Source organism: Schistosoma haematobium, chromosome 1 (assembly GCF_000699445.3).
Source record: "Schistosoma haematobium chromosome 1, whole genome shotgun sequence".
NCBI classification, from domain to species: domain Eukaryota; kingdom Metazoa; phylum Platyhelminthes; class Trematoda; order Strigeidida; family Schistosomatidae; genus Schistosoma; species Schistosoma haematobium.
The window spans coordinates 75596077-75622205 of NC_067196.1; the positions used below are offsets into that span (position 1 = coordinate 75596077).

General features: G+C 33.0%; 2 protein-coding genes across 2 annotated transcripts in view; both read left to right on the plus strand.

Annotated features, from left to right (window-relative positions):
* The window catches only part of SLCO5A1 (Solute carrier organic anion transporter member 5A1), a 41631-nt gene extending 26122 nt beyond the window's left edge, over positions 1-15509 (plus strand). Inside the window, exons 10-12 of the mRNA XM_051209698.1 lie at positions 9082-9244; positions 11136-11520; positions 13693-15509. Of these exons, the coding sequence (XP_051075155.1) occupies positions 9082-9244; positions 11136-11520; positions 13693-13886 (742 nt within the window). The 3' untranslated portion in view covers positions 13887-15509. The remainder of the gene's footprint in view (positions 1-9081; positions 9245-11135; positions 11521-13692) is intronic.
* Positions 15510-20965: 5456 nt separating this feature from the next.
* On the plus strand, positions 20966-23598 carry MS3_00000927 (uncharacterized protein). Its single transcript, XM_051208495.1, has one exon. It carries the CDS (start codon positions 22484-22486, stop codon positions 22904-22906), a length of 423 nt encoding a protein of 140 aa, XP_051075156.1. The 5' UTR covers positions 20966-22483; the 3' UTR covers positions 22907-23598.
* The last annotated feature ends 2531 nt before the right edge of the window (positions 23599-26129 follow it).

A 26129-nucleotide genomic window follows, 5' to 3' on the forward strand; every position in this document is an offset into this window, starting at 1 on the left:
TAGCGAGGAAACCAAAAGTAGGTTCCAGGAACAACTGAGGTCACGATTAGGTAGTTCTGAAAACGAGGTTGACCCAGTTGTTGCTTGGAAAGCCATACAAACAGCTGTGGAAACAGCAGTGACATCTATCAGTGATTTAAACCACAGGGTTACAAAAAACCAATGGATTTCTTCAAAGTCTGTCACACTGATGGATTCTCGCAAACTCGTCCCATCAGGTTCCGAACATGATGAAGAGCGACAACAAATCAGATCTAGGTTAAGAAAAAGTCTAAGAAACGACCGTGAGCAGTGGTGGGCAATGAAAGCAAAAGAGATGGAAAAGGCGGCGACTATAGGGAACACAAGACAGCTTTATAGACTAATAAAAGAAACTGGAACTAATAAATCAAGTGTAAGTGAGATTATTTCGGAAAAAGACGATACTCTCATCTGCTCCCAGTCCAGACGTTTAGAACGATGGGCGGAACATTTTAGGGAACAGTTCAGCTGGCCTTCAGCGACTCTACAACTACCCTCCATTCCTAGACAGTGTGAATGGAACATTGAAGTAGGTCCCCCAACTCTTGCTGAAGTTCAAAAGGCTATAGTTAATCTGAAGCGAGGAAGGGCAGCTGGTCCAGATGGATTGACTCCAGAGGTTTTTAAGGATGGTGGTCCAATTTTAGCGATTAGGTTGACTAATATTTTAGCTAAGATCTGGGAGTTAGACGTTATTCCATCTGACTGGTCACAATCACTTATCGTCCCAATATATAAGAAAGGGTCAAAATCATCCTGTGACAACCACAGAGGGATTAGTTTAACTAATATAGTATCTAAAATACTAGCCTCGATAATTATCAGACGCCTAACTAAGACTCGTGAACTGCAAACACGAGAGAACCAAGCTGGCTTCAGACCTGGTCGTGGCTGCATCGACCACATATTCACCATTCATCAGATTCTAGAACACAGGTATACTTATCGGCGTCCGACAGTGGTGGTCTTTCTTGGCTTAAAAGCAGCATTTGACTCGGTAGACCGCGAGATTCTGTGGCAGTGTCTGTCATTGAAAGGCGTACCCCAGAAGTACATAAATCTTGTAAAGGCTCTTTACTCGAACACTACTAGTCGAGTCAGAGCTTATGGCGAACTGTCATCTACTTTTGCAACCTCAAGTGGTGTCCGTCAAGGCTGTCCACTTTCCTAATTTTTGTCTAACTTCATCATAGATCTACTGATGGAAATAACTTTCTCGTCGACTGAGTTCTCGGGTATTGATCTCCATCCAGGAGGTCCACTTATCGACTTAGAATACGCAGATGACATAGTCCTGTTTGGTGAAGACGCTGACAAAATGCAGAGTCTTCTGGTAGCACTGAGCAACAATGCCAGAATGTTTGGAATGCGCTTCTCTCCCTCGAAATGCAAGTTGTTGCTTCAGGACTGGTCTGCGTTAACACCTGAACTAAGGATAGGGAGTGAAGTAGTCGAACGCGTTGACAACTTCACTTATCTTGGAAGTCTGATCAGCCCTAATGGGTTGGTATCGGACGAAATCTCAGCACGGATTCGAAAAGCTCGTTTGGCTTTTGCCAACTTACGCCACCTGTGGCGAAGGCGAGATATCCGTCTATCAATAAAAGAACGAGTATACTGCGCAACAGTCCGTTCTGTTCTACTTTACGGATGGGAAATGTGGTCATTAAGAGCAGAAGTTACTCGTAATTATTAGTACTTGATCATAGATATCTTAGAAATATTGCTGGTGTCTGTTGGGATCACCGGGTAAGTAATAGTGAGGTTACACTCAGGGTATTAGGGAATGATGGTAAATCAGTTGATGAGGTTATGAATCTTCATCGACTGAGATGGTTGGGCCACGTGTTACGTATGCCTGAACACCGACTACCACGACGTGCAATGCTATGCGGTATTGGAAATGGTTGGAAGAAAGTTAGGGGCGGCCAAACCAAAACGTGGCATCAGTGCTTGAAGTGACTAACTTGTGATGTGAGCCATGTTGGTAGATGCAGACTACTTGGTTGGGGTCCGCGTGACTATCGTAACCGATGGTTGGAGACTCTTGATGACATGGCTCAGAATGGATCACAATGGCGTAGGTGTATACACTCCCTGTCTTTCCTTAAACTAAGAGATTAAAATCACTTCATATCTTTCTTTCTACGAACCAATTCTTTCTTCTTGTACTATATCTCTATATGCAATCTTTCTTTTATATATTACCACCTTTGACCTAACCACTGCTATGAATCCGGTGTTCATCTTGTTGTGCTGATGCGGTATGGCAACCTGGACCGATGCATATATGTGCCTGGTCCTACGTTGTAGCTGACTGACTGACTGACAGGTTTAGTCGGTATCCCATGATGGTGTAGTTTCACCGTAGCCTCACCAATTTCCGCTTCTGACCTACCCATTTATATAGAAGCCTGGTGTTTCAACATGAAATCAATCCTGAGTATCATGTCCCAAGTCAGTGTGGCGCAAACTAAGATTTCATGTCGAAATGGATGCTTATCTATCGTTAATTCTAACCGTCTTATAGCACGCTTTCAAAGGGTCACCACTTGCTGTGATAAGCGCAGAGGAAGATTGTTTTCGCTGAGTCTTATGGTTTGGTTTCTGCAGGAACTCTTCCTTGATAAAGGATGTTGGAGCTGCCGTATTTAGTAGTATGTCAACCTCAATACCTTGCTCCCGTACGCTAGTCAACGACTAGACAAGAGCGAAGCAGGATATTTCACAACACGCCGAGAGATGTTAGAGTTGGTAAAACTCTTACAACACTTTCGTCATTATCTATCGGATCGGCTTTTTCGCGTACGCACGAACCATCTTGCACTGCAGTGGCTTCGTTCGTTTCGCGAGCCAGAAGGTCAGGTAACGCGCTGGCAGGAGAGGTTGCAAGAATTCGATTTTACGTGCAAGTAGCGACCGGGAAACCGACATACAAACACGGATGCTCTGACCCGCATACCTCAGCCCTCAGATACTATTAATGCTATTCTTAGTAGAGCCCTGGCGACCGACTGGCCTTCTCTGCAAGCAGCAGATCAGGACCTGCAGCTTATTTACCAGCCAGTTACATGGAAATAATAAGCCATCCAAGTCGGAGCTAAAAGATCAGTTTGTAACAACTCGTCGTGTTGGAGCAACCTGAAGGTTTATGGTGGTAACACGTTATTCCTAATTAGTGGGTCGAGAAAATCCCTGGTAATAGTTCTGCGGGTAAAGGTTCAGAGTATTGTGGGACAGGTGCATCGCGAAATCTATCACTCAGGAGAACGAAGGACTGAATACGCAGTCCGGCAGCTGTTTTGGTTGTCATCCATACATAAAGATGTGATGGAATTTCTCAAGAATTGTAACACGTGTTGCTGTATAAAATCGCCTCAGCAGACACTCCGTGCACCGTTAATCGCGATGAGGACAACAGGACCACACCAGCGAGTGAGCATCGATATCATGGGGCCACTGACAACGACGAAAAAAGGAAATCGCTACATATTAGTTATGACGGATTATTTTACTAAATGGTGTGAAGCAATTCCCATCCCTCAGCAAGACTACCTCATGGTCGCCCGAGCTTTCATTGATCATTGGGTTTCCCGTTACATTGTCCCATTCTCACTTCACTCCGATCAAGGTCCGGCCTTTGAAAGCCATCCCATCGCTCAAATATGCCGGCTATTAGGAATAAAAAAGACATACACTACCGTGTGTTACCCAGAGGGTAACGGCTTTGTAGAAAGTACAATCAGAACTATTAAAGCCATCCTACACTCGCTCGTCAGCAGATCGTCGCCTGATTTGTGGGATGATGTAGTACCCCAATGCCTTCTAGCTTATCGTACATCGGTACATGGGTCCACAGGATTCTCACCTGCCATTTTACTGTTCGGGCACGAATTACGCCGACTGGTAGAGATATAAACGCTTTTGTTGCCCCGCGAAGCCCTAGAACATGTACCGTACATACGTAGTCTCCGTAACCACCTGGTAGATGCATACCGCTTGGTCAAAACCAACTTGCGCAAGGCTAGTGGACACTAAAAAGACATTTACGACCGTCAGGTGAAAGGACCGGTGTATGCAGTCGGGGATCTCGTTTGGCTACACCGCCCCATTAGATCGTTAGGAACTTGTAGTAAATCGCACTAACCCTGGCAAGGTCCTTATGGAATCGTCCTCATCCGATCCCCCACTACGTTTGTCTTACGTAATATTTAGCTATTAAGACGCTTAAAATTGATAGTATTATGGGACTGACAATTAAAAACAAATTTGTGCAATGCCTAGAATAACGATTAAAAAGTGATTAGTTATTATAGAGTAAAATAAAAGAATTGTAATGAGATCGAAATTCCGTAACACTTTAGTATCATTCATAAATTTCTCAGTGTAAATTTCAAGCTTTTGTGATTTTAGTTCAGATACTATCTTAAACATTATTACCGCAAAAGTATTCTCACACTGAACTTAATTTCTAACCCTAGTTCCTAACTGTAACTCCTACCTATCATTACCCTAAATTATTCAAAGGGAAAAAGTTCATTAGCCGTTTCAAAACGATTTATGCATTGTAATTTTAATTATAAACCATTGACTGAAAATCCCCTCAAAGTCGGCCGTATAGAGTTTACTTCTGTTTAATTCCATTTCCTGAATTTAATTAGATTGATCTCAGTGCAATGTAATGCTTTTTTCCCGTAACTTTGATAAATGTCCATTGCTCGTTAGTTCGGTCTGACATTTCTTAAGACCAAATATTTTTTATTTCGATTATCTATTATTGCAATTGAACCGGAATTTGGGCTTAAATCATGGCCTTGGGTCATCAGATCGTCTAAATTCACCATTACTAATCTTTGTATTCTCAATATCATATCATATATAGATTTATCTTTTAATTAGTTTACAAGTAATCAACTGACTGACCTAGTAATATGTCATTAAAAAATTGTTACAACATATGTACCTTCGATTAAATCAGACCTGTAATGGACGACTACTTACAAATACATATCGTTATTACATCATATTTTGCACAACAGATGATAAAAAATAGCATATCAATCGATTGCTGTTCAAGCGTATATAACGAGATATTACAATTAGATAATAAATTTGTATTACTTTTTGTCTGTAAGCTTGAACTAATCTAATATGTAACCGGTTTTTGTAAGTTATTTCTATATGACATTCTAAAACTTATAATAAAGTGGCTTATGCTCAAAGTTCCTAGGGTATATATGACAAACAGCTTGACTGGTAATATGTTGATTGATTCGGTAAAACAATTCATAACTGTGGTGGTAAATTATAAGTGTTAATCCAGCTGAGTAATGAAACAGTGTTGTGGCATAATTATTTCAAAAGTCGGTTTTAAATCTCCTACTTGTCACTATCCAATCCTGCTCCAATTACTTCCCGTTTGATCAATATAGTTCTTACCTTTAAAAAATAAATGTACATGAAGATATTTACTGTCCCTAAATAATTAACTGACAATGTGCAATAATAGTTGAAAAATCATAGATATTTAATCCAACATTTGATTTATTAAACAGTTGTACTCCGTTTCCTGAGACATTAGAGATTGGCTATAGCTCAAGAAGAGGATTATTGCAATGTGTTCATTTAGTTGGTTGGTCTTATTTACTAAATTACTTACACTTGTTAGCACCCGAGGAGAAAAATAGGCCGACCACCAGCATTCTACGTAGGGCTCTGTTCTGAGCAATCCTTTCCAGTTGCTATTCATTATTTTGCTGTCTGTCTTTAATTGCCGACGTAATATGTTCCTTGGTCCTCTTCTTTCTTTATCCCTTTAAGTATTCCAAGTTATGATTTGTCTCGTGATGTGGTTTAATGATTTCCATAATGCATGTCCTATCCACCTCGATTGGTTTTTCCTAATTTCCTCTTCGGCTGAAAACTGGTTCTCCCACAGTGTGTTGTTGATGATATCCGGTCAACAGACATTGAATATCTTGCTTAGACAATTGTTCATAAGTACCTGTAATATTTTGATAATGGTTGTAATAGTTCTGGAAGTTTGAGCTCCGTACAGTAGAACTGTCTTGACGTTAGTATTGAAGATTCTGATTTTGGTGTTTGTTGACGGTTGTTCTGATGATTACTTAACAAGAAATGGATGTAACAGTGAATTAGTATGGTGTATGCGTCAGATTCCTGAAATTCATTTTGCTTCTTAACATGTTATCACTGTTTTTGTATATATCCATGTAATATTCTGTGTCTCGAATACAGCACTTTTTGTGTCTAAGTATAACGTAATCCTTTCATTGTTTTACAACTGGTGATTCTGATTACACGATGAGTATTTGAAGTAATTTCATTTGGTTTACAATACTTATAATTTCATGTACATCGATAATTGGCTTCGAGCTTTCGAACCCATGTTCCTTTCTTATGCTGGATATCGCCTCATATGTGGAACCAATCTGTTGTCACGCCTCTTCTCATTAGTAAAATATTTTACTAATGACAAATGATTGATTGTCTAGGCTATTTTACAAGCATAGTCGAAAATTATCTCGTTTAACTTGGTAATCACATCTGATTCTTTATTCGTGATTTTGTTTGAAATCTCACGGAAGAATTCTGTTGCAAGCTGACACCAATAAGTTGCATCTCTCTAAAATATAAACTCACCCAATAATTCCGTCCAAATTTTCTTATGACTACATTAATTTGTAATAGATTTTCCATATCGCTCACTTGCTATGATTTAATTTTCTGGGGATATCATTAAATCATAGTATTCATTCAGACACTTGAATTTATTTTTGCTGTAACTCATGCCAAATGTAAGATGATGACAAGTAGCTTAATAATAAGAAGGGTGTTTAATCATTTATCTACTGTTGTAAAGCCACCGAATAATTTTTTAAAATAAAGTATAAAAATGGTAATTTAGTCGACAAAGTTGCAAACCTATGACTATTAAAGTAGTCACATCTTTTTAAATGTTAAACCACCTTTTGTTCTGTAAGTGTTTGTGCTGAATAATGTCGTTATAAGCTGGGAAAAGTTTCGTACCATGAATTTACAAACTGTTAGTCTGAGAAAGATGTAGGATAATTATGCCGAATTTATATGTATGTTTAGACAAACTATGAACAACTAAATTAAATTTTATTCGACCTGGAAAAAAGAGATCATGTACTAAGTATATATTTTTGCCATCCATTAGTAATGTTGCCGTGCAATTAAGTGGTTGTTTATTTATTGTTTAATTGTGATAATATCATAATGATTGCTAAAATTAGATATATTACTGATGTCTCGCGTATAACCCATAGTGTAATACTATCCCTAGTAAATGGCAGAATTCCAATGAACTGGAATTGCAGTTGGCCACTGAAATTGTTGAGCTCTCTGTCTTTTCGGCTGTGGAGATATTGTAATAAATTTTCCTCTTTCGTATTTGTTATAAGTTATTAATTATATATTTTAACTGTATAACATATTCGCCTAATTTTATAGAAAACACAGTTTAGAGCCCTCTTGATGTAAACTAGTTTTAATTGTGGAATTCTGCGCTATTCAATGATATATCAAGCGCTTAAACAGCCACACATGTGTATTATAGCATGTCAAATTATGTGTACAATATCATAGGGTTGAATTAGTCAATCGTTATTGATGTCTTGTGACTAGCTGTTTTAATTACCTCTTAAGGATAACTGAATATCTGTTTCGGCTTTGTCTGTTCGGTTAACGTTGAGTACCATCAGTCTATACATGACTTATAGTTCAAGTTTGTAACTACTTATGCTAAGTGTTTCTTCAGTTTTATAGATACTGATTATTATTCAGAAATTTAATAATTTTGCAGCTAAACTGTTGAACTCTCTGTGTTCAATTTTCTGCTGAGCCATTCTTTAAGTTTGCATACACAGAATTCACCGAAGGAGATTTTTTTATCAACGAAATCATTTACTTATTCTGTGCATTTGTATTTCCAGTTGCTTGGTGAATGTATATTTCTTTACAAAGATAGAAAAGAATGCATCATAAAGTGTACAAGATTTCAAATATCAGGTGTGGTTGGGTTAATAATCAAGAGGGTTAGAAAAGAATAAGTGTTTGAAACTAGTTTGCTGGTCAGAACTATGAAAGATAATTGTCCACTTGACAGTTATGATCAAAAATGGAAAACGTAAACGTCATAATAACCACTGAATAATTATCATGGAAAATTGTTAAGGGATAATAAAAACTGATCACAGTTTAAATTACGTGATCACATTAGAAAAAAGAACCAAAACATTCTACAGAAGGGAATCAAGGCCACAGGAAGATGAGAAGTTGGACATATAGTCTTTGCACGTAGTGTTCATGCTTAAATCGGTGTGTCGCTAACGCCTCAACAGCGCATAAGCTTCTGATTCTGCCTCTCTTCGATCCAGTCCCTTTGATTTTGTAGATTATTTTGAAGGACGACTCCTTTGAAGCTACTTATCTGAAGTTGATTAAGTGATCCTGTATTGAAGTGTTGGTTGTTTTGTATATACCTTCTAAAAGCAACACTGGGTAATGTTCTGAGGCGCATCTGTAAAGTGATCGCTTTGTATGGTCAATGAAAACTGCTTCTGTGGTGCAGGCAAATTTATAGATGCACATCGATGTTGCTGAGTGCGGAAGTTTATCCCTTAATACATCCGTGAACGGTAGGCCGGGTTGCGAAGTTAATATGAAGCTTATCTGAATAAGTTTTATTCAATTCTGTTCTGTCTAGCGAACCAATATATTTCATAATTCTGACCCGCAAATTATTTTCAACCTCCTATTCTCTTTTAACCCTCCTGATTATTACGCAACGACATTGGATATTTAAACACTCAAATCAATTTATGATGTAATCTTTATCTTTCTATAGACATACAAATACACCAAACAGCTATAATTACAAATGTACAGTATAAGTAAATGATTTCGTTGATAAGAAAACTTTCACTTTATTTTTACTCAATGACACAATAGATTATCTTAAATTTGCATACTTTCAAATTTTGTAATTTATTTAACGTTAATTGTTATTTTCAGTTCACCTTATTCACGTAACATGTTACCAGTATGCAATGCTAATTGTTCATGTAATCAAAATGAATGGTCTCCAGTGTGTCATTTAGCTTCTGATATCACATACATTTCACCTTGTCATGCCGGTTGTCAAGACAGATTCCTTCTCAATAACTCAATATATGAGGTATTGTCATATCTAATTTTTTTATGTGTTATAATTTTTTTTTCACCAGTAAATTGATTATTAGTTATTTGAAACCACATCATACATTGTAATTAATAATTCTACTATGAATAGCCATGCTCATGGTGTTATGTAGATATATATATTTTAAGTGCGTACCGGTTTAATTCTAAATTTTTTTTTTCATTAGGGCATCGTGGGAGAACCAAAATCATCTGATTTGATAGCTATTATATTCCAAACTGTTCCGACCACATTAATTAATGAAATCTTATAATTTTAATTAATTAGTCTCCTTTTAATTTGTACTATGAAACTGAGACTACAATCGGTTACTTTGCTCTTTCGCTGTATAAAAACCACTACGTAAATGTATCTAAACTTATTATCTACTGTCAAATCTCATGTTGCATAGCAATATTGCAATCCATAAGTAGTAACTGCTAAACATACCCACTTTTCTGATTCACAAATAAAAATCTTGTTTCTGTTACATGTAGTGTAAGTTCATGAAAATTAGACCAGTTTTCTGTAGTCAATCATAGATTTCACTAATCATCGACATATTCATTATACCGTAACGTCTAAACTACGTGAATTGATTAATACTCAACTACCTCACTGCTCATTGTTAACTTAAGAAAATTTATATAAATTATTACAGACTACGCGCTGAAGCAAAATTTTGAATAAAAAGTGATGGACTTTGGTTAGGAAAACATTGGAAAACAGAGTACTAGACATCAGTTGAGTACTAGTATGGGGCTCTTCAGTAGTCCTCATCTATAACCGTCTTCAAAAATTATATGAATCTTCACGGACATCTCATTCAAACAGTATTTGTGCGCTCAGTATGTTTGATATGGAATCTTGAAGTTCTAATGAGAAGTTTTATTAGGGAAGATCAGTAATTTCGGTACTCAGGCTGTATCCAAGTATTTATTTGATTTACCTTTCAATTAGCCATTCCAAATGAGTTTCTTGTAGATAGATCTTAGATTTTCATCTTGTTTCCTTGTCATTTTCACATCAAGAAAGTGAATTATTTGTTTGTTTTCAACTTCAAGTGTGAAATTTATTGGTTGGTGACAGTTATTAAATGTCTTTAGAAGATTACTCAAATCATATTTATTGTCACAGATGATAAATGTATCATCTACGTACCTTTTATACCAGTCGAAGTTTTCTATAGTCGTTCTTAAGTTAGTTGTTTTCTAGATTGATCATGAAGCAATCTACTAGTAATGGACCAAGTGGGGAATGAATTCAAAAGTATCATATACAGAGTGTCTACAAATGCGTTTTCTTTCGGGTTCTAGGAAATCTGCCAGCCACGTTGCTATTTTGTTTTATCTTGTCAACTCAGTATTGTATTTCCATAGCCATCATTGAATGATTGGTATATAATCTTTTTATCTGTATATCATTGATCAACTCAGAAAGCAGTTAAATTATCCTATAACCATATTGGCAAAACAACCTTGATCTCATTCGTTAACCCATAAGAAATCAGCAATGATAATATGAAATTGTAGTCGGATGATTTAGGTAGATCAACGAATAATTTGCCCAAGTTGTATAATACACGCATTTCAACCATCAATAGATTTCAGAAAAAATATAGAATCACCAATCAGTGAATTAAATATGTGATTGAAATTAACGCTGTTATTATTTGTACGTTAAATTTTCAAGCAACGGTACCAGGGTCAGTCAACGTTTTGGATAGCAAATTACTATTTTTCTTGATTAGTAGTAAAAGTAAATGTTATGATTGAGTCAAAGTGTCACTAGCTATTTTGGCAGTTGTATCAAATAACATTTTCTTAACATTATCCCCATTTATAATAATAATAACTGGTCGATCTATTTTTCTTTTACACATTTCTAGTTTCGTAAATGTGCTTGTACATTACACAGCATCAATAATAACAGTATTGTTTCATCTAAGATTACTGATGTAACAAAACCTGGTGAATGTGATTTACACTGTCATACACTAATTCCATTTGTTGTTCTATTAACATTTTTATTATTTTTAACTGGTGTAATTCAAAATCCTTTATTAATGGTTACAATGCGATCAGTTGATCATAATCAACGTTCTTTTGCTTTGGGCCTTCAATTTACAATAGTACGATTGTTTTCTTATTTACCTTCACCAATCGTATACGGACGTGTGATTGATGGAGCATGTCGATTTTGGCGAACAGAATGTGGTCGTGTAGGTGATTGTGCTTTTGTAGATGTGCGAGATTTAAATTTATATATAACTGGTAAGTTGTTGGGTAAATTAGAATTTTATTAAATTTTCTACTCTCACAAAATATTCTTTTTGATGTGTTTAAGCATTTTTGTACATTTCGCTATAATTTCAATGGATCATATACTATGTGAATGTTTTGGAGTACCTATCTGGACTCTGTTTGCGCTAATCTTACCGTACTTTTCAGTGGCCAACAAATTCACCGTCCTAAACGGATTGATGTCAGTAAATTGGTAGCAACTTTTGTTGCCACTAAATATCAAACTGAGCTAGGTTCTAGGCTAGCAAACATCCTACCGAAAGGTATAGATGAACATTGGTTGCAATTGCACGACGCCATGAAAATGGCGAGTAAAGTCGCCTGTGTCTTTGGGAAACGTCCCGCTTATAAGCATTTGTTTTCTTCTGGCTCCTTACAAATCGTTGAAGCCCGTCGGTCTACTCCGGGTGACCATGAGTTTGACCACAAACGAAGGATGTTACGTAATGAAATCGCACAAGCTTGCGTGAGGACCGAGAAGCCTGGTGGTTGGAGAGTGCTAATGAGTTGGAAGCAGAAGCTGAATCTGGTAACTGCCGGAAGCTCTTCCAACTCATCCGAGCCACTGGCAGCAAGAAATCTGGTGTGAGCGAAGCAATCTGTGAGGATGACGAGATGCCAATCACTAACATCCATCGACGTCTTGGACGGTTGGTAGAGTTCTTCGAATAGCAGTTCAACTGGTCTGCTGGTCTGAAAACATCGGTCAGACTGTCCTGCCTTCCATGGGCGGTGATGACTGATCCACCAAATTAGGTGGAAGTCCGCAAGGAACTCCAACTCTTGAAGCGCTACAAATCACCGGGTCCAGATGACTTTCCTCCCCTTTGTTCAAATAAGTAAATAAATTTGGTGTAGGCGAAATTCTCCAGGTTTTGTGATATATACATATATGTATAGACAAACACATTAGATAGATCTATTTTATTTCATGTGCCCTAGATCGTGCTTACATGCACATTAATTTTATCAATAAAATTTTATGTAAAGCATGGACAAATGTCCAGTTACTGTTATAATGAACCTTGTTTATATAATTATTCATATATTGTTTTACGTGATATTACTTTACCACAACGAAATACCTAATCTTTTTACACTTTTTATTTCATCGTAAAGTATTTTGTGATCAATTGTTACTGCCACTTTTATTATTATTACTATTATCATTAATTGTTAATTAGTATGCTAATTTGACTGATTACTGGGGTTGTTATTAAGTGTTATCATTGACCGGATACTACTTGATCATAATTCATACTAGTTGCAACCATATCTAAATATGTGTTGTCCAATAAATAACTTCTTGAATCTAGATAGTTTTAGGGGTATTATTCACTCGATGTGTTACAGTTGTTTTATCGAGTTACTCATAACTGTCAGTGGTACGAACATGTTTCATAGTTACTTGTGTTGCTTTTTCGTCGCACTAATAAGTGATTATTTTACTTTCACAATTATGTATGGGGATTTGTGGGGATTGTAGTATTTTATAATTGAATTCACGAGTCAATCTAAGCTAGACCATCATTGAAAACCTGGGAACACTGGACAGTCGTTTCGTTCTAGCATGGGATTCCTCAGCAGTGCGCATCCACTAATTTACATGCGGAACTGGAATCCAGGACCTTATGTCTCACGCGCGAACGCTTACCCTCTAGACCATGTAGTGCTTCCATGTTTTGAATGGTGGTCTGGCTTAGATAGACTTAAGAAGTCAACTGTTAAAATTAAGTTTACATCTGTACATTTAGTGAATTTCATTGTACAGCGAAACATTCCACTTCATTCATCAGATTTCTTTAAGAGGGTTGACTGTTAGTGCTTTGTTAACTTCATAGTCATACAATTTTACTAGTTATGACACTTTGTTATTACATTTATTTTTTTCATGTAATTGACTTTAATCGATATGTCTTATACGAGAGCTAAAGGTACTATTCGTGCATGAGCACACTAAAACCGGTTGAGCCAGTTTTGAACTTACAACTCAATATTTCCTAATTACATTATTTCAACCTTAAAATAAAAAAAAACTATTTATAATGTATGTATAAATGTATTCAATTTTGTTGAAATTATTGAGACCATAAACCGATATAAGTTAGAATTAATTATTTCACTGTATTTTTATCATTTCAGGCCTTGGATTCGTTGTCAAAGGATCTGGTCTTTTATTTTATTTTTTCCTACTGTACTTTCTTTATCGTGACAAATCAGCTGATAACACTACTTTTAATAATCATGGTAGTTTAGTCAATGAACCTAAACATTTACATGGTGAAGTTAACGGTCCAAAAGTACCAACTGTTATTGTATCGTATAGTAGGCCATGACGATATCTGTATATACATTTGTAAAAATATCAATTTCTGAAGATTTTCTTTCCCCTTTCGTCTATCTCCACCTTCTAATTTTTAAAAATCTTATTTGAGGAATTCTCTTCACTCCCTTCCTTGATATTGTATAACTGTTGTCCATTTTAAAATAAAATTCTACGTGTCTTTATGAATTTAATGAAGTATAAAGCATAATGAGGGTGATTGAGTAGGACAGGAATAGTCTATGAAAGACTTTGTCTTCACCTGCCATTTATTGAAACTTTTATTCCCATAATCCGATTCATTGATATATTTCATATGACTAAACAGATTTTATCATAGAAATACAACACTATTTTTCTCTCTTTCATTTACAAAAAAGCTTCCTTATTTTTGTTGTATCATGCAGATTGGAAAAACAGTGTTTGTCGATTTTCAATTCTTTTTTTCCTGTTACTTCTTTGTTTGTACTAGAGCGTTGCTCGATATATTTATACTAAAATATGTACTATAACTTTGTTATAAAAACAGCTAGTGTGTAATGTAAACAGATCTATAATTCAGTTTTTCAAAGTTATAAAGATCTTGACTAATCAGTCAGCAGTAAAACCAGAATAACGATGATGATGACGTTGATAAGGAATTACGCTACCTGAATGTATGAGGGGAACTGGTTGGTTCACTTCTCATTTTTACTGGTGATCTTTTTCCTTCCTATTAATAACTGAACAATTGATCCTGTTTAAAAGTTTTCTTCTATTTACTGAAACATTTCTTTTTCTTTTTCTTGTGTATATTTATTATTATTATTATTATTATTGTTATTATTATCAAATGAATGATAGTTTTATTTTCTACCTTTCTATCAATTTTCATCATAAATGATGTCAACAAATGAAACATGAAAACCTAAATATATATTTTTATTGAAATGATATATTCATTTTATTATTTGTATTTATAAGATATCGAAAAGTTGTTTGAAGTAATCAGATTGTTCAGTGTTTGACTTACGATTTTGTTTCATCCAAATATTGGGATTACAAACGATCTGAAATCGAATTTATGATTTCATTTAAATCACTTATCTTTAATCAACATTCACTGATGTATTTTAATGTAATCAGTGTGGATTAACTATTCATAGTGTTTAAATTATTTTTTTATTAGCGAAAATTTCCCAGTTAACAAAAGTTATGTTTACTCTAAGTATTTAGTATTGTTGATCTTTTTGTTAAAACACTTACTCTGGGTTTGTTTAATTCAGTCAATCAGTCAGATAGGTAATTATCTTGTTGTGAACATTTTGTATTCATATTATCATATTTTTGTTGTTAAGGCAATATATATGGATTAATTTTTATTCACTCAAAACTATACGCAACGTTCAAAATAATATTAACTATATGTGGTTAATAAGTGGAGCTTCATCGTTTATTTTATCTGTACAGCCTATCAAAGTGTATTATAGGGACGAGCCAATCAGAATGGAGAACACAATTTTTAGGTTTTTAATCAAAATTTAAGTATCACGTATAATGAACAGTAACAATACTTTTGTATGCTGCTCAAAACGATGACTAGGCATATGTGGATACCATTGAGAATTGAACATCCTTTTTGCTTTAGTACGATACTCAACACAATACAGTAAAAGTTGCATTTCAAAATTCTCTATTGTCTAGCTTGTTTGAAAGGATAACAGGTCTCATGTCTGTTTTCTGCCAGGTCGTTTCTTTCATATACATATATATAATTAATAGTTTTGAGAATATCCACTGACAGGTTCCATAAATATCTTCTGATTAGATGTTCCTTTCTAATTCGACAGTCACCTGTCCTCAATTATATAAACAGTTAAACACAGGACTTTTAGATGTCATATCTAGTTGGATGCCTTCTAGATACCAAAGAAGTATCCAGTTTATTTTTCTTGTTTTTAGCATTGGAAATAAAAACTTGGTTCGTCAGTGGTATTGAGGACAAGAGTTATTTTAGAAATTATAGCTTTGCCTATATATATATATATATATATATATATATATATATATATATATATATATATATATATATATATATATATATATATGGTCACAATAGCCCAGTCACTATAGGTAAAAGTGTCTAATGCTTTCCGATCCTATTTGTATTTACATCTTGATGATAAAACAATTAACCAGTATTAATGTAAGCCGAAAGGATGTATATTTTGTTGGATTTATGGCAGAAGAAGTAATTTAGTTTTGATTACTTGAAGTTTCCTTTATCATTCTTCTTCTTACGTAACCTTAATCCCATCCATAAACTAGACAATAGATACATTGTGATAGTAGCTCGACTAGTTGAATTAGTTTGACTAAAATTCATATTCATTTAGAAATGTCAAGATAAATTTAAATTGTAAGTTTATGCTTCATTAGATAATCAGTCGTTATTGATTTACGTTATAAACATTGAAAATTTAACGTTTATATTTAGAGCATCATATCGCACTGTAGTTTATGCTTATTGTTGAAGTAGTATTTAGTATCTAATTTTGTTTTGTTTATATTAGCCACACTCAAAAAATTTCACATTAGTGCCAAACAGTATCTATCAAAAGATAATTGTCTAAGGCAATGAGAAATATACTCGGTAACTGTAATAAAGGACGCTTGATTGTTGTTTTTGAGGGTATGGAAGAAAGAAGGCAATTATGATATACCGTATGTAACTATTATTAATTGTAGAGAGAAACTTATAAAACTAATAAATAACAATATACAAAAGAAAATTAGAATTTATTAATTGGACTTAAATAATTTTAACAAACGAACTGAACACTAAAAGATTAAGGTCATATGTTGTTTCGTATGTTAATATCCAATCAGTTAACTAAATAAGGAAAGTAGAGAAACAAAATATTGATAAAAATAAAGAGATAGGTGTAGATTTTATTTACCAAGTTTGTTTAGCTCATTATAATAGTATAATAGGATTCTGGTTACAATTTTTACATTTTAAATGAACTAATTTGTTTGTGTATAACTTTGTGTGTCTTACACTTTATAGGTTTCAAGGAAAATGGGTAGAATGTATAGACATCATTTATATCAATTTGATTTAGTTCAATGTACCCTTTTAATAGATAAATGTAAACACTTTTAGAATGTTAGTTTGCATAAGTTAATTTTTAATTTTCTAACCATATTTGTTTAGTTTCAGAATGGTTTTCTTCAGGAATCGATATTAAAGTTGTTATGTCCTTATTCCTGATTAATTATATCACGTGATACGATAGCCAATTAGTGACACCGACTTATACGACCAGATTAATGATGCATAAACCTGTATGAGCAGTCTAGAGTTCTCATTGTTCCACCGAGAACAGTAGCCTTTCTTAATGTTGGGAGGATCAGGAAAATTCCACGAAAAAAGCCAAAAATGCTGTAAACTCTGAGAAACATTTTATGTAATTAGCATTCAATAGAGTTTTTGCCAGAAACATTTAGAAAGTCAAAAGTCTCATGTTACGTTTCAGATTGGATGGTTATTTATACTGCCTCTATATTTAGTAGAGCTCCAGAAGTTTCCGGGAACCCAAGGCCATCTAAAATAATATAAATACCCTAGGTTTTTGGTACATGAGCGAACCTTTGGAGCAAAGCGTTTCTTCCATATTTTGCTCCTTTTCTCTCGTGTTCGAGTTGTTTAGATTTAGCCTGGGCGTTACTAGCTTAGGAAACTGAATCTGGAGTTCAATTAGAAGATTTATCACTTCACCCAGCCGGTTTAGTCCGGAACGCCAATATCAGCCTTTACTATACGATTCATATATTTCAGACATACTGGGTTTATAGATAAACAAACCAGACCGCATCATACCATAAATAGAAAATAACAATTATACAAGATCAAGCCAAAAAATTGGCTGTGGTTGTGAGAGACTGTTACTAATAAATTGAGAATATCTCAAGAATAGTAAATCGTATGTTAATAGTAAGTGGGTCAAATGAAAGCTTGTAATGAAAGGAATATGAATACACATATAATATAGTTACTTAATGATCAGAAAATAAGAATATGCGTATAATATTAGTCCATAAATAATTTCTAACGGTTGCCATTCACTTATTTTCGTTCAGATATAACAATAGTGACTGAATAACAAGTAAAGCATCAGATAAATTATCTATCCTACCTCTAGAATCCTCATCATTGTGTAGCCTCATTTCTCACAGAAGACAAATCTCAAAACGTTCAAGTATCGTTGGGAGTACTAAATATTTTAAAATCCAGTAAATATATCCTGAATTCAACCGCTAACCACCATTCTTTTGTGCTTAAAAGATGCTTAAGTAATTCCCATATTGGTTTAGTTTGACTAATTACCTGTTGAATTGGTTAAAAAGACCGGAATATATAAATAATGTTGGCATCGAAGTATGTGATCGGTAAATTTTGTGCTGTTTTTATTTTGCTTTAATAATAAATCATAACAAATAGAGATGTATCAAGAGTAAAAATTGAAATGCGAATAATAATAACAGAAAATGATTTAGAATAAAATCAGTATAATTTGTTACGATTAAAAATAGGGTAGGAAAAATAAGGAGCTTTTTTTATGAATATAATAATAGGATGATAAGCATAAATAAAGCATTGATGATATTGGATATCATATTGGGAGCATTACAGTTAAACTGTTTAGTGTAGAGTAAGAAACATCATCAAAATAAAAACTACTGTTACTAGTGAGAATCCCAGACGTTTATTAACTTTTTATTCCTTCTATGTTTCTATGTTCTACACTATTTGGAAGCAAAGAGAATAAATAGAATATCTTCATTCAAATGCATTGATTGCAATCAAAACTCTACGATCAGTTTTATTTGTGCTTGCTTGCTCTAACCTAAAATTAGCCACGTTCATAATAAATATGGAATGCCATTTTAAGCTAGTGTTAGATATTTAAATTTGCAATCACGTGTTTATAGTAATCGTTTTTTGCACGTTGTCATGGTATATAAATTTTACGAACTTAATGGAAAAAGTAACAGATTTCATTAGATGCTTATTAATTTGTTAGTCTGTCTATTACTAATTAAATATTTGTGTATAAAAGCTGAATAACTTACTATTTAGTAGCGACACCTATCTATTTTAACAGTAAGATATCTCTATATCAGAAGTAAGGTGTTAATGATTAGAATGGTGTTTATTTGACGTATTATGGATATGTCCATTTAATCTTGAGAATTTCACCATCAAACTTGTTGGTTTCGTCAGTATTCGTTTCGTAGAGAACATGATTATTTGTAATTTAAAAGAAAAGGAACCATTTATGGTTCTCTTAATTTTGAAGTAGTCAATAACATAGAAGTTCGCACAATAAGATTGTCTGTAAAAACAAATTTATTTAGCTTTTTTTCGTAAGATATTAATAATTAAAAAAAATGGTACAATGTGCAGTTTCATATACTAACATAAAGCCAATTTTTTTATGACCTGTCATTGAATTGTAGTATGATTTCATTAAGAACTGACAGAAAATTTGAAATAATACCAGTATACAGCTGATTGTAGTCAATTAATTACTTTATAAAAAGGTGAATGTCTTACTGATATCCCTTTTAGTTTACTTTATAAGTTATCTTCAATATGTAATAACAGGCACATAGAAAGTTTCGAAAGGAAGTTATTTATTGGCTTTTGTTAATTTTCTTCAAAAAACCTTGTGTCTGTTTATAGTATTTACAAACCAGTTGTTTCTTATTTTAGTTTATTAAACAAATTCCATAAACTAAAGTTGTACCAATTTAGAAGTTTTAGAGAATTATCATGTCACATATCGAGTAGTTCAGTGAGTATATTTCAATAATGAAACTCAATCAATCTGTCTTTTTCAAATTGTGGAATTAAACTATGTTTTAACTCAACAATAGAGCAAAACCATTGAAATTTATCAGTACTTTGATCATTCAATTACTTTTGTTGTAATTAATCATTATTTCTATTGGAAGTTTTAAATTTTTAGCACCATCATCTAACATGGTTATAAAATTTATGTGTATTTTTGAAACGATGACAGTTTTCTCGCATGTTTTTTTCTTCTAAATTTAATATATGTTTATCAAACATTTTAAGATCGTTTTCCTTGACTGATTGAATTATTTGATGATTAACTTTGAATGTATAACCCAGTGAATGTGATTATTCAACTTTAAAAAATAGTTGTTTTTTGTTTCAAAAACTAATCAGCTAATGATAATTGTGTACTGGTTTATTTATGTTGTATAAAAAGTGGTGTTGATAAGGAACTAAATAAAATAAATGAATTCCATTATATTTAATTGCATTGTTTAATAAACTGTTATGTGAAAAAAATATATATTCATTTTGTAGTTTGTAAAGGGTATCTTTTTATACATCACGCGGATTAGATTTAATATAAGTGAATACATAAACACAATATTAAATAATAAAAAATTCCATGCCCCGTCGTCAATATTGAACTTGGTTTATATTCAATACATTGAAACAGAGATAATGAATTACTTTCTGTTACTATTATCATCAAGAAACAGCTTTAACTTTGATATAAAACTGGTAAAGATAGCACTTTTTTGGAAATAATTTTAAGTGTGAAATTCTAAGTTGGTTCATAGTATTAAAAAAGTACTTATCACAAATAGTTACTAAAAATAAACAAGTAATATACCGTATGGTGGTTTAAAATGCATAATTATCGGTTTAAAGTTTTATTTAGGCTAACAGTTTGTAACAAAGACTTGGAAATCCTATGTTCAGACCTTAAGGTTTCAGAAATCACTGATGGACGACTGTAGGTCAGATCGGAAGAAATTAATCTCAAATATATAGCTGTGTTGTTTACATAACTTCTTTAAAGGGTTAAATATCTTGTTTCTTTATGTCACGTTGTTCACTTTACCGTTATGTCCTTCACTGAAGTTGATTCTGTTATCATTCTATATTTCTTGATTGTTTCATCATCTACTAGATGTTTAAACTATGCTCCATTGATACTTTCTAAAGTAATGAAAGTAGAATCTTAAAGCCTAGAAAATAGGATCGAAAAATGTTAATAAAATCTACTTAATCACATTAGGCGGAATCTTTACAGGTTATGATGACGACAAAAAGTTTCTGTTTCTGTTCGTAAAGTACTCATAAATTATGCGATTAAATGATTTCATAATCGTAGTAACTAAATAATATTTTAATGTTTAGTTTAAACTTGTGATGGGATTTATTTTCATGCCGTTCAGTAGGCTTGATGAAAAGTACCATTTAAATAAATAGTATGCATTATAGAATCATATCAGTATTCTAATGATGAAGAATCTTAATAATTTTTCAGGCTAGTTAATAATCTCAAAGTAAAGCCTAACAATCTATATTTTTAATGCGAAGATATATTAGTTAATTTCGTTATTTAGGTTACATAAGACGGTCTACACACTTGAATCATTTAGTACCCGTGATACCACAAAGAATTCAATTCATAATGTATTAGTTTTGCCGTAAACATGTTACATTCCAATAATTAAGTTGAACCCTAATAGGTCATATTTTCCATTTCGGTCAATATAAAATTAAGCATGATCTTAATATTGATCATCAGTTCAAGAAATTTAACACTTGTGATTTAAATATTCACATTCACATAGTAAAAAAATACTATTCAATCATATACATGTATATAAAAATGATTATTTATTTGGATTTACATAAGTCAAAAAGTCAAGAAAGACATCCCAGTATATGATTTCTGAGCTGTGTACACATACGACTAAGGTAAACTTTGAATTTGAGACCAGTGTACTATCCCCAACTATGAAAATGGAATTCAATGACCAACAACTTCAATCCATTTGGGATATCATATCTTATATGATAAAAAGCACGTTTAAGTTAAAATAACCCTTGAAAATCTCTAAAACGGATGTTATTATTTATTTTGTGGTCAGTTATCACATTAACATTCACAAATATGTAATGCAATGTTTAAAATAATCATGATGATGTAGAATAAAGTATATATGGTGTTTGAATGAACTAATGATTCCCTTGTACTTGTTGAATGCTTGATTTCGAATTCTAAATACAGTACATTCGTTTGTGGTTATCTAGTAGTTCTTGATCCGATTACGTTATTTCTGGGATTCCTAGTTCATACTATAATTCAAATACTTCCGAATATCATACTGGCGTCGCGATGGAGCCTGTGATGGAACGGTTGGACATACATTCAGATTTTGATGCTTTGGAGGATTACTTTGAAGGGTTCGAAATTTGGGCTATGACCAATGAAGATGATGAGGATATTATTATAGTAGCACATTTCCTCACATTCATCGTAAAAGAAGCATATAGCTTAATAAAAACTATGGGTTTACCGGAAAAGCCCATTTCGCTTTCTTATACAACTCTGAAGGAGCTACTGCTAGGCTATGTTCAGTATACAAATTTTGAATGTCGTAAAGGAGGAAGATTTCGTAAAATGATTCATGAGGATATAAAAAATTCCACTGCATTACGTCATCCCAATCCAGTTCATACTCAAGATTATGCAGATAATTCATTCAGTAGTTGCGATGTAGTTCACGAAAATGGGCACAAGTCTGGTCAATGCTTGTCCTCTGGCTGGTTCCACTCTTTTAATTCATGTAAATTTCGTAATTCTAAGTGCTTTAAATGTGGTGATATTGGACATATTCAGTCAATCTGTAATACTACAGGTTCATCTTGCTGCAGCTAATATTAAGTCTTGTAATGCTGATTCTATTAAGTCCAGTGTTCCTCATGATCATTTATCCTTATCAACGATTTCAAAAGACAGTGTAGAGTCATATAGCAGTTCAGAGTTAAATGAAACTCAGAATCACTGTGAAACAACGGTTTCTAATCAATCAATTTGTCAGATTTCTCATGTTATTGTACCAAATATGGTTTTTCCAAATGATTCGCATATTTCTGATGAAATTTCTTACAAATCTGAAGGAAATATGTTGAGTGAACGTAATTATGATTGAAAACCTGATGTGTTTTTGATAGATGCTGATTTTCCTAATGATCCTTCAATCTGCAATGACATTCTTAATGAATTCGGGGAAACTATTCCGGAAGAATCAAATCTTGATGTCATATCAAATATTAATTGTCCTCACAATGCATTTGTTTCTTGTGGGAAGCTTGTTCAATGCGAAGCGCAAGTACTAAATGAGCTCGATTTTGATTACGATTCGGATGATTTCATATCAAATGCTGTTTATCCTTATCACAAAAACACTCCTAATGTTTACTCTAACCAATGTGAGAAATATGTTTTAAATGAAGCCACATCATTCATAAATTGGGGATATAAAGATCCAACATTATTTCGTGAGGGGAGGATAGTCTTAAAGTCTATGGTCCAAATTCTAGGTAGCAGCGGTTTCAGTACACAACCGACACGCTGATTACACAATCCCAGGAAGCAGGTGAGTCTGTTCCGATTTCGTTTGTTAATTCTAATACTAATGAGCACATTCTAGATACCAGAAAGTTTTTATCCAATACAATTTCGGACAGACACAGGATGAACTTAAGAAGACATACAATCGATTACAAACACTTAGACTCTAAATTAAGCTGTGGCGGATATGGTGTTTGAATGAACTAATGATACCTTTGTACTTGTTGAATGCTTGATTTCAAATTCTAAATACAGTACATTCGTTTGTGGTTATCTAGTAGTTCTTGATCCGATTACGTTATTTCTGGGATTCCTAGTTCATACTATAATTCAAATACTTCCGAATATCATAGTATAACAGTGTAGGGTACGACAAAATAAACGAATACAATCATGCATGTGTATACATGATGAGACAAAAGTATAAATCATTCATAGATGTCTTTTCAAAGTGCATATTGTTCATATATCGACTAATTAGTAAACAATATTTACTCACTGATTAAGACCGAATCAGTTGGGAAGTCCTCTCAAGTCATGGAAAATTAGACAGTTGTTCTTTTCTAAACTCGTTTAATAATATGTTTTCTGTAGAATAATTAGAAATTCAGCCGCAAGTCAATCATTAATCACTATGCTAACGATTATTATTTGTTCAAGAAAATATATGTTCGATGTTCTTCTAGTTTTTCCCAATTGACGTTACTTTTTTTATCAAAACTAACCCCACGTAAAACATATAATAACATCTCAGTATTTTTATCCTTTTACTTACAACCATACACAAAATTCAACATTATTAAATTTGTACGAGTATGGTTATTAAAATATATGTCAGATTACTGAGCAGTTGAAATAGATTATTTGTACTTGTGTTAATCATTTGAACAACGAGTTAAATATTTAAATTACATTTTCCAGTCAAATGGTAAACTTTCTATTTATTTATAATCATTTGAATCAATAATTACTGAGAAAAAACAACCATGATAGAAGTTCAGACAAATTTGGATGCGCACTGTTGAGGATTCCTATATTAGGATGAAACGGCCATCCAGTGCTTCCAGGTTTTTCATAGTGGTCTAGCTCATGAATTCAACTATTAAATTATTTAGATTTGTTAAAACAGTCTAATTTTATCAAACTTGAATAGTCTGACCAAAACGATTTGCATAGAAATGAAGTATAAATATATATATTTTTTAAATATGCTGGGTAATATTCTGGAAACCTATAGTCATAACTTGAATAAAATTATATATGAATAACGGTTAATCCGTTCGTGATACGACATTTATACAATAATGTTAAGCCAGATTTTAGAAATAACAGATGTTTTTCTTATCAATCATGTCCACTTTGATAAAATGGGGATATTCACCAGGATTAAGTGATCTATAAATGTTAAACATAACTTTTGAAGTATTCAATCGTTCTTGTGTAATTAGGCTAACACTGCTCAATATTTGAATTTAAATTCAAGATTTACAGCAGACAAAAGACATAAATTCTCATCTTCCCTAGATATTATCATCAAATTTTGTTCGATTGAGATCAATCATTTATAAACTAGTCGTTTTCTAAACTTTCACTTTTGTGATCGTATAAATATCGACAAGACTATAATTTATGAAAGAACTAGTCAGATATAAGATAAAAGGTTTTGGATTTTGGCACGAAATTCAGTCAGCTATTTGACTAAATAGCATTTCTTGCATTTTAGCTGATGTTAGTTAGTGATGAAAACCCAAAATCTAATTCTCAACCCTAAATATCAACTGTAAATCATAATTCTAATTACTCATACTGCTTTATAACCTTCATTTAGTCCTAGTTAGTAGGTGGACATTCTCTAGGTCACTTTAACGTCATCTATAAATTATAGTTTCACCAAAATGTCTTCTAAAATAAATACTTATTCGAAATATTCTAAAATTTATTTACGATTAATTTCAGTTTACATTTATTCTTGACTTATTGCCGTTTCTTATCTTATTATTTTTATTATTACTATTACCGTTAGTATTGGTATATGATGATTGTCGTTTATTAATTATTTTACCATTAACTTCGACTTATCTCTATTTCTTTTCTTAGTTGTCATATAGAAGCTTTTCACCTCATTCTCCTCTCTTCACTTCTTACATACATATATACAAATTGTTTGCCTTTCATTTAACATCGTTTACTTGACATTGTCCTGAAACAGGATGTTCCACTTCAGTTTGTTAATAATTTTCTAACTAATATTAATAGGTGGTAATTCAGAAACAAAATTATTAAAATTTAATTGTTTATTCAAATTGTAAGATGAAGTAGGTGATGAGGAAAATATGAAGAAGTAGGGGAAAGAAAATAAAAATGAATAAATACCATTCTGTAAATACTGTTTTCTATCAATCGTTTTATTTACTATTTGAATTGGGTGAATTTAAGTTTAGTTTTATCTTTTCCTGTAAGTTTTTTCCAAAATTATTCTCCACTATTTATAAAATAAATCATTTATAATGAACAATATATTACAGGATGTCCGTTTTGTTCTAAGTGAAACTCGTTCGTCAGATGTATCTGCATCCCGGTTTCAATGCTGATATCAACACGATACTGAGATCCAGGTATATCCAGCAGACAAGTTTCAGATAGGAAGAAGTGTATTTCCTAAGTTCCATTTCTTGGAACAGTACATTTATTCCATTAGACGATGAAGAGATATCATGGTATTCTACAGATGATGCATATTTGTTAATAAAGACTGACTAAATTCTAGTTCTTAATACCAACAACAAGATAATTCAAACCTT

Coding starts and splice junctions, on each gene's coding strand:
- MS3_00000927 (XM_051208495.1), top strand. CDS start 22,484: ATGGGCACAAGTCTGGTCAATGCTTGTCCTCTGGCTGGTTCCACTCTT.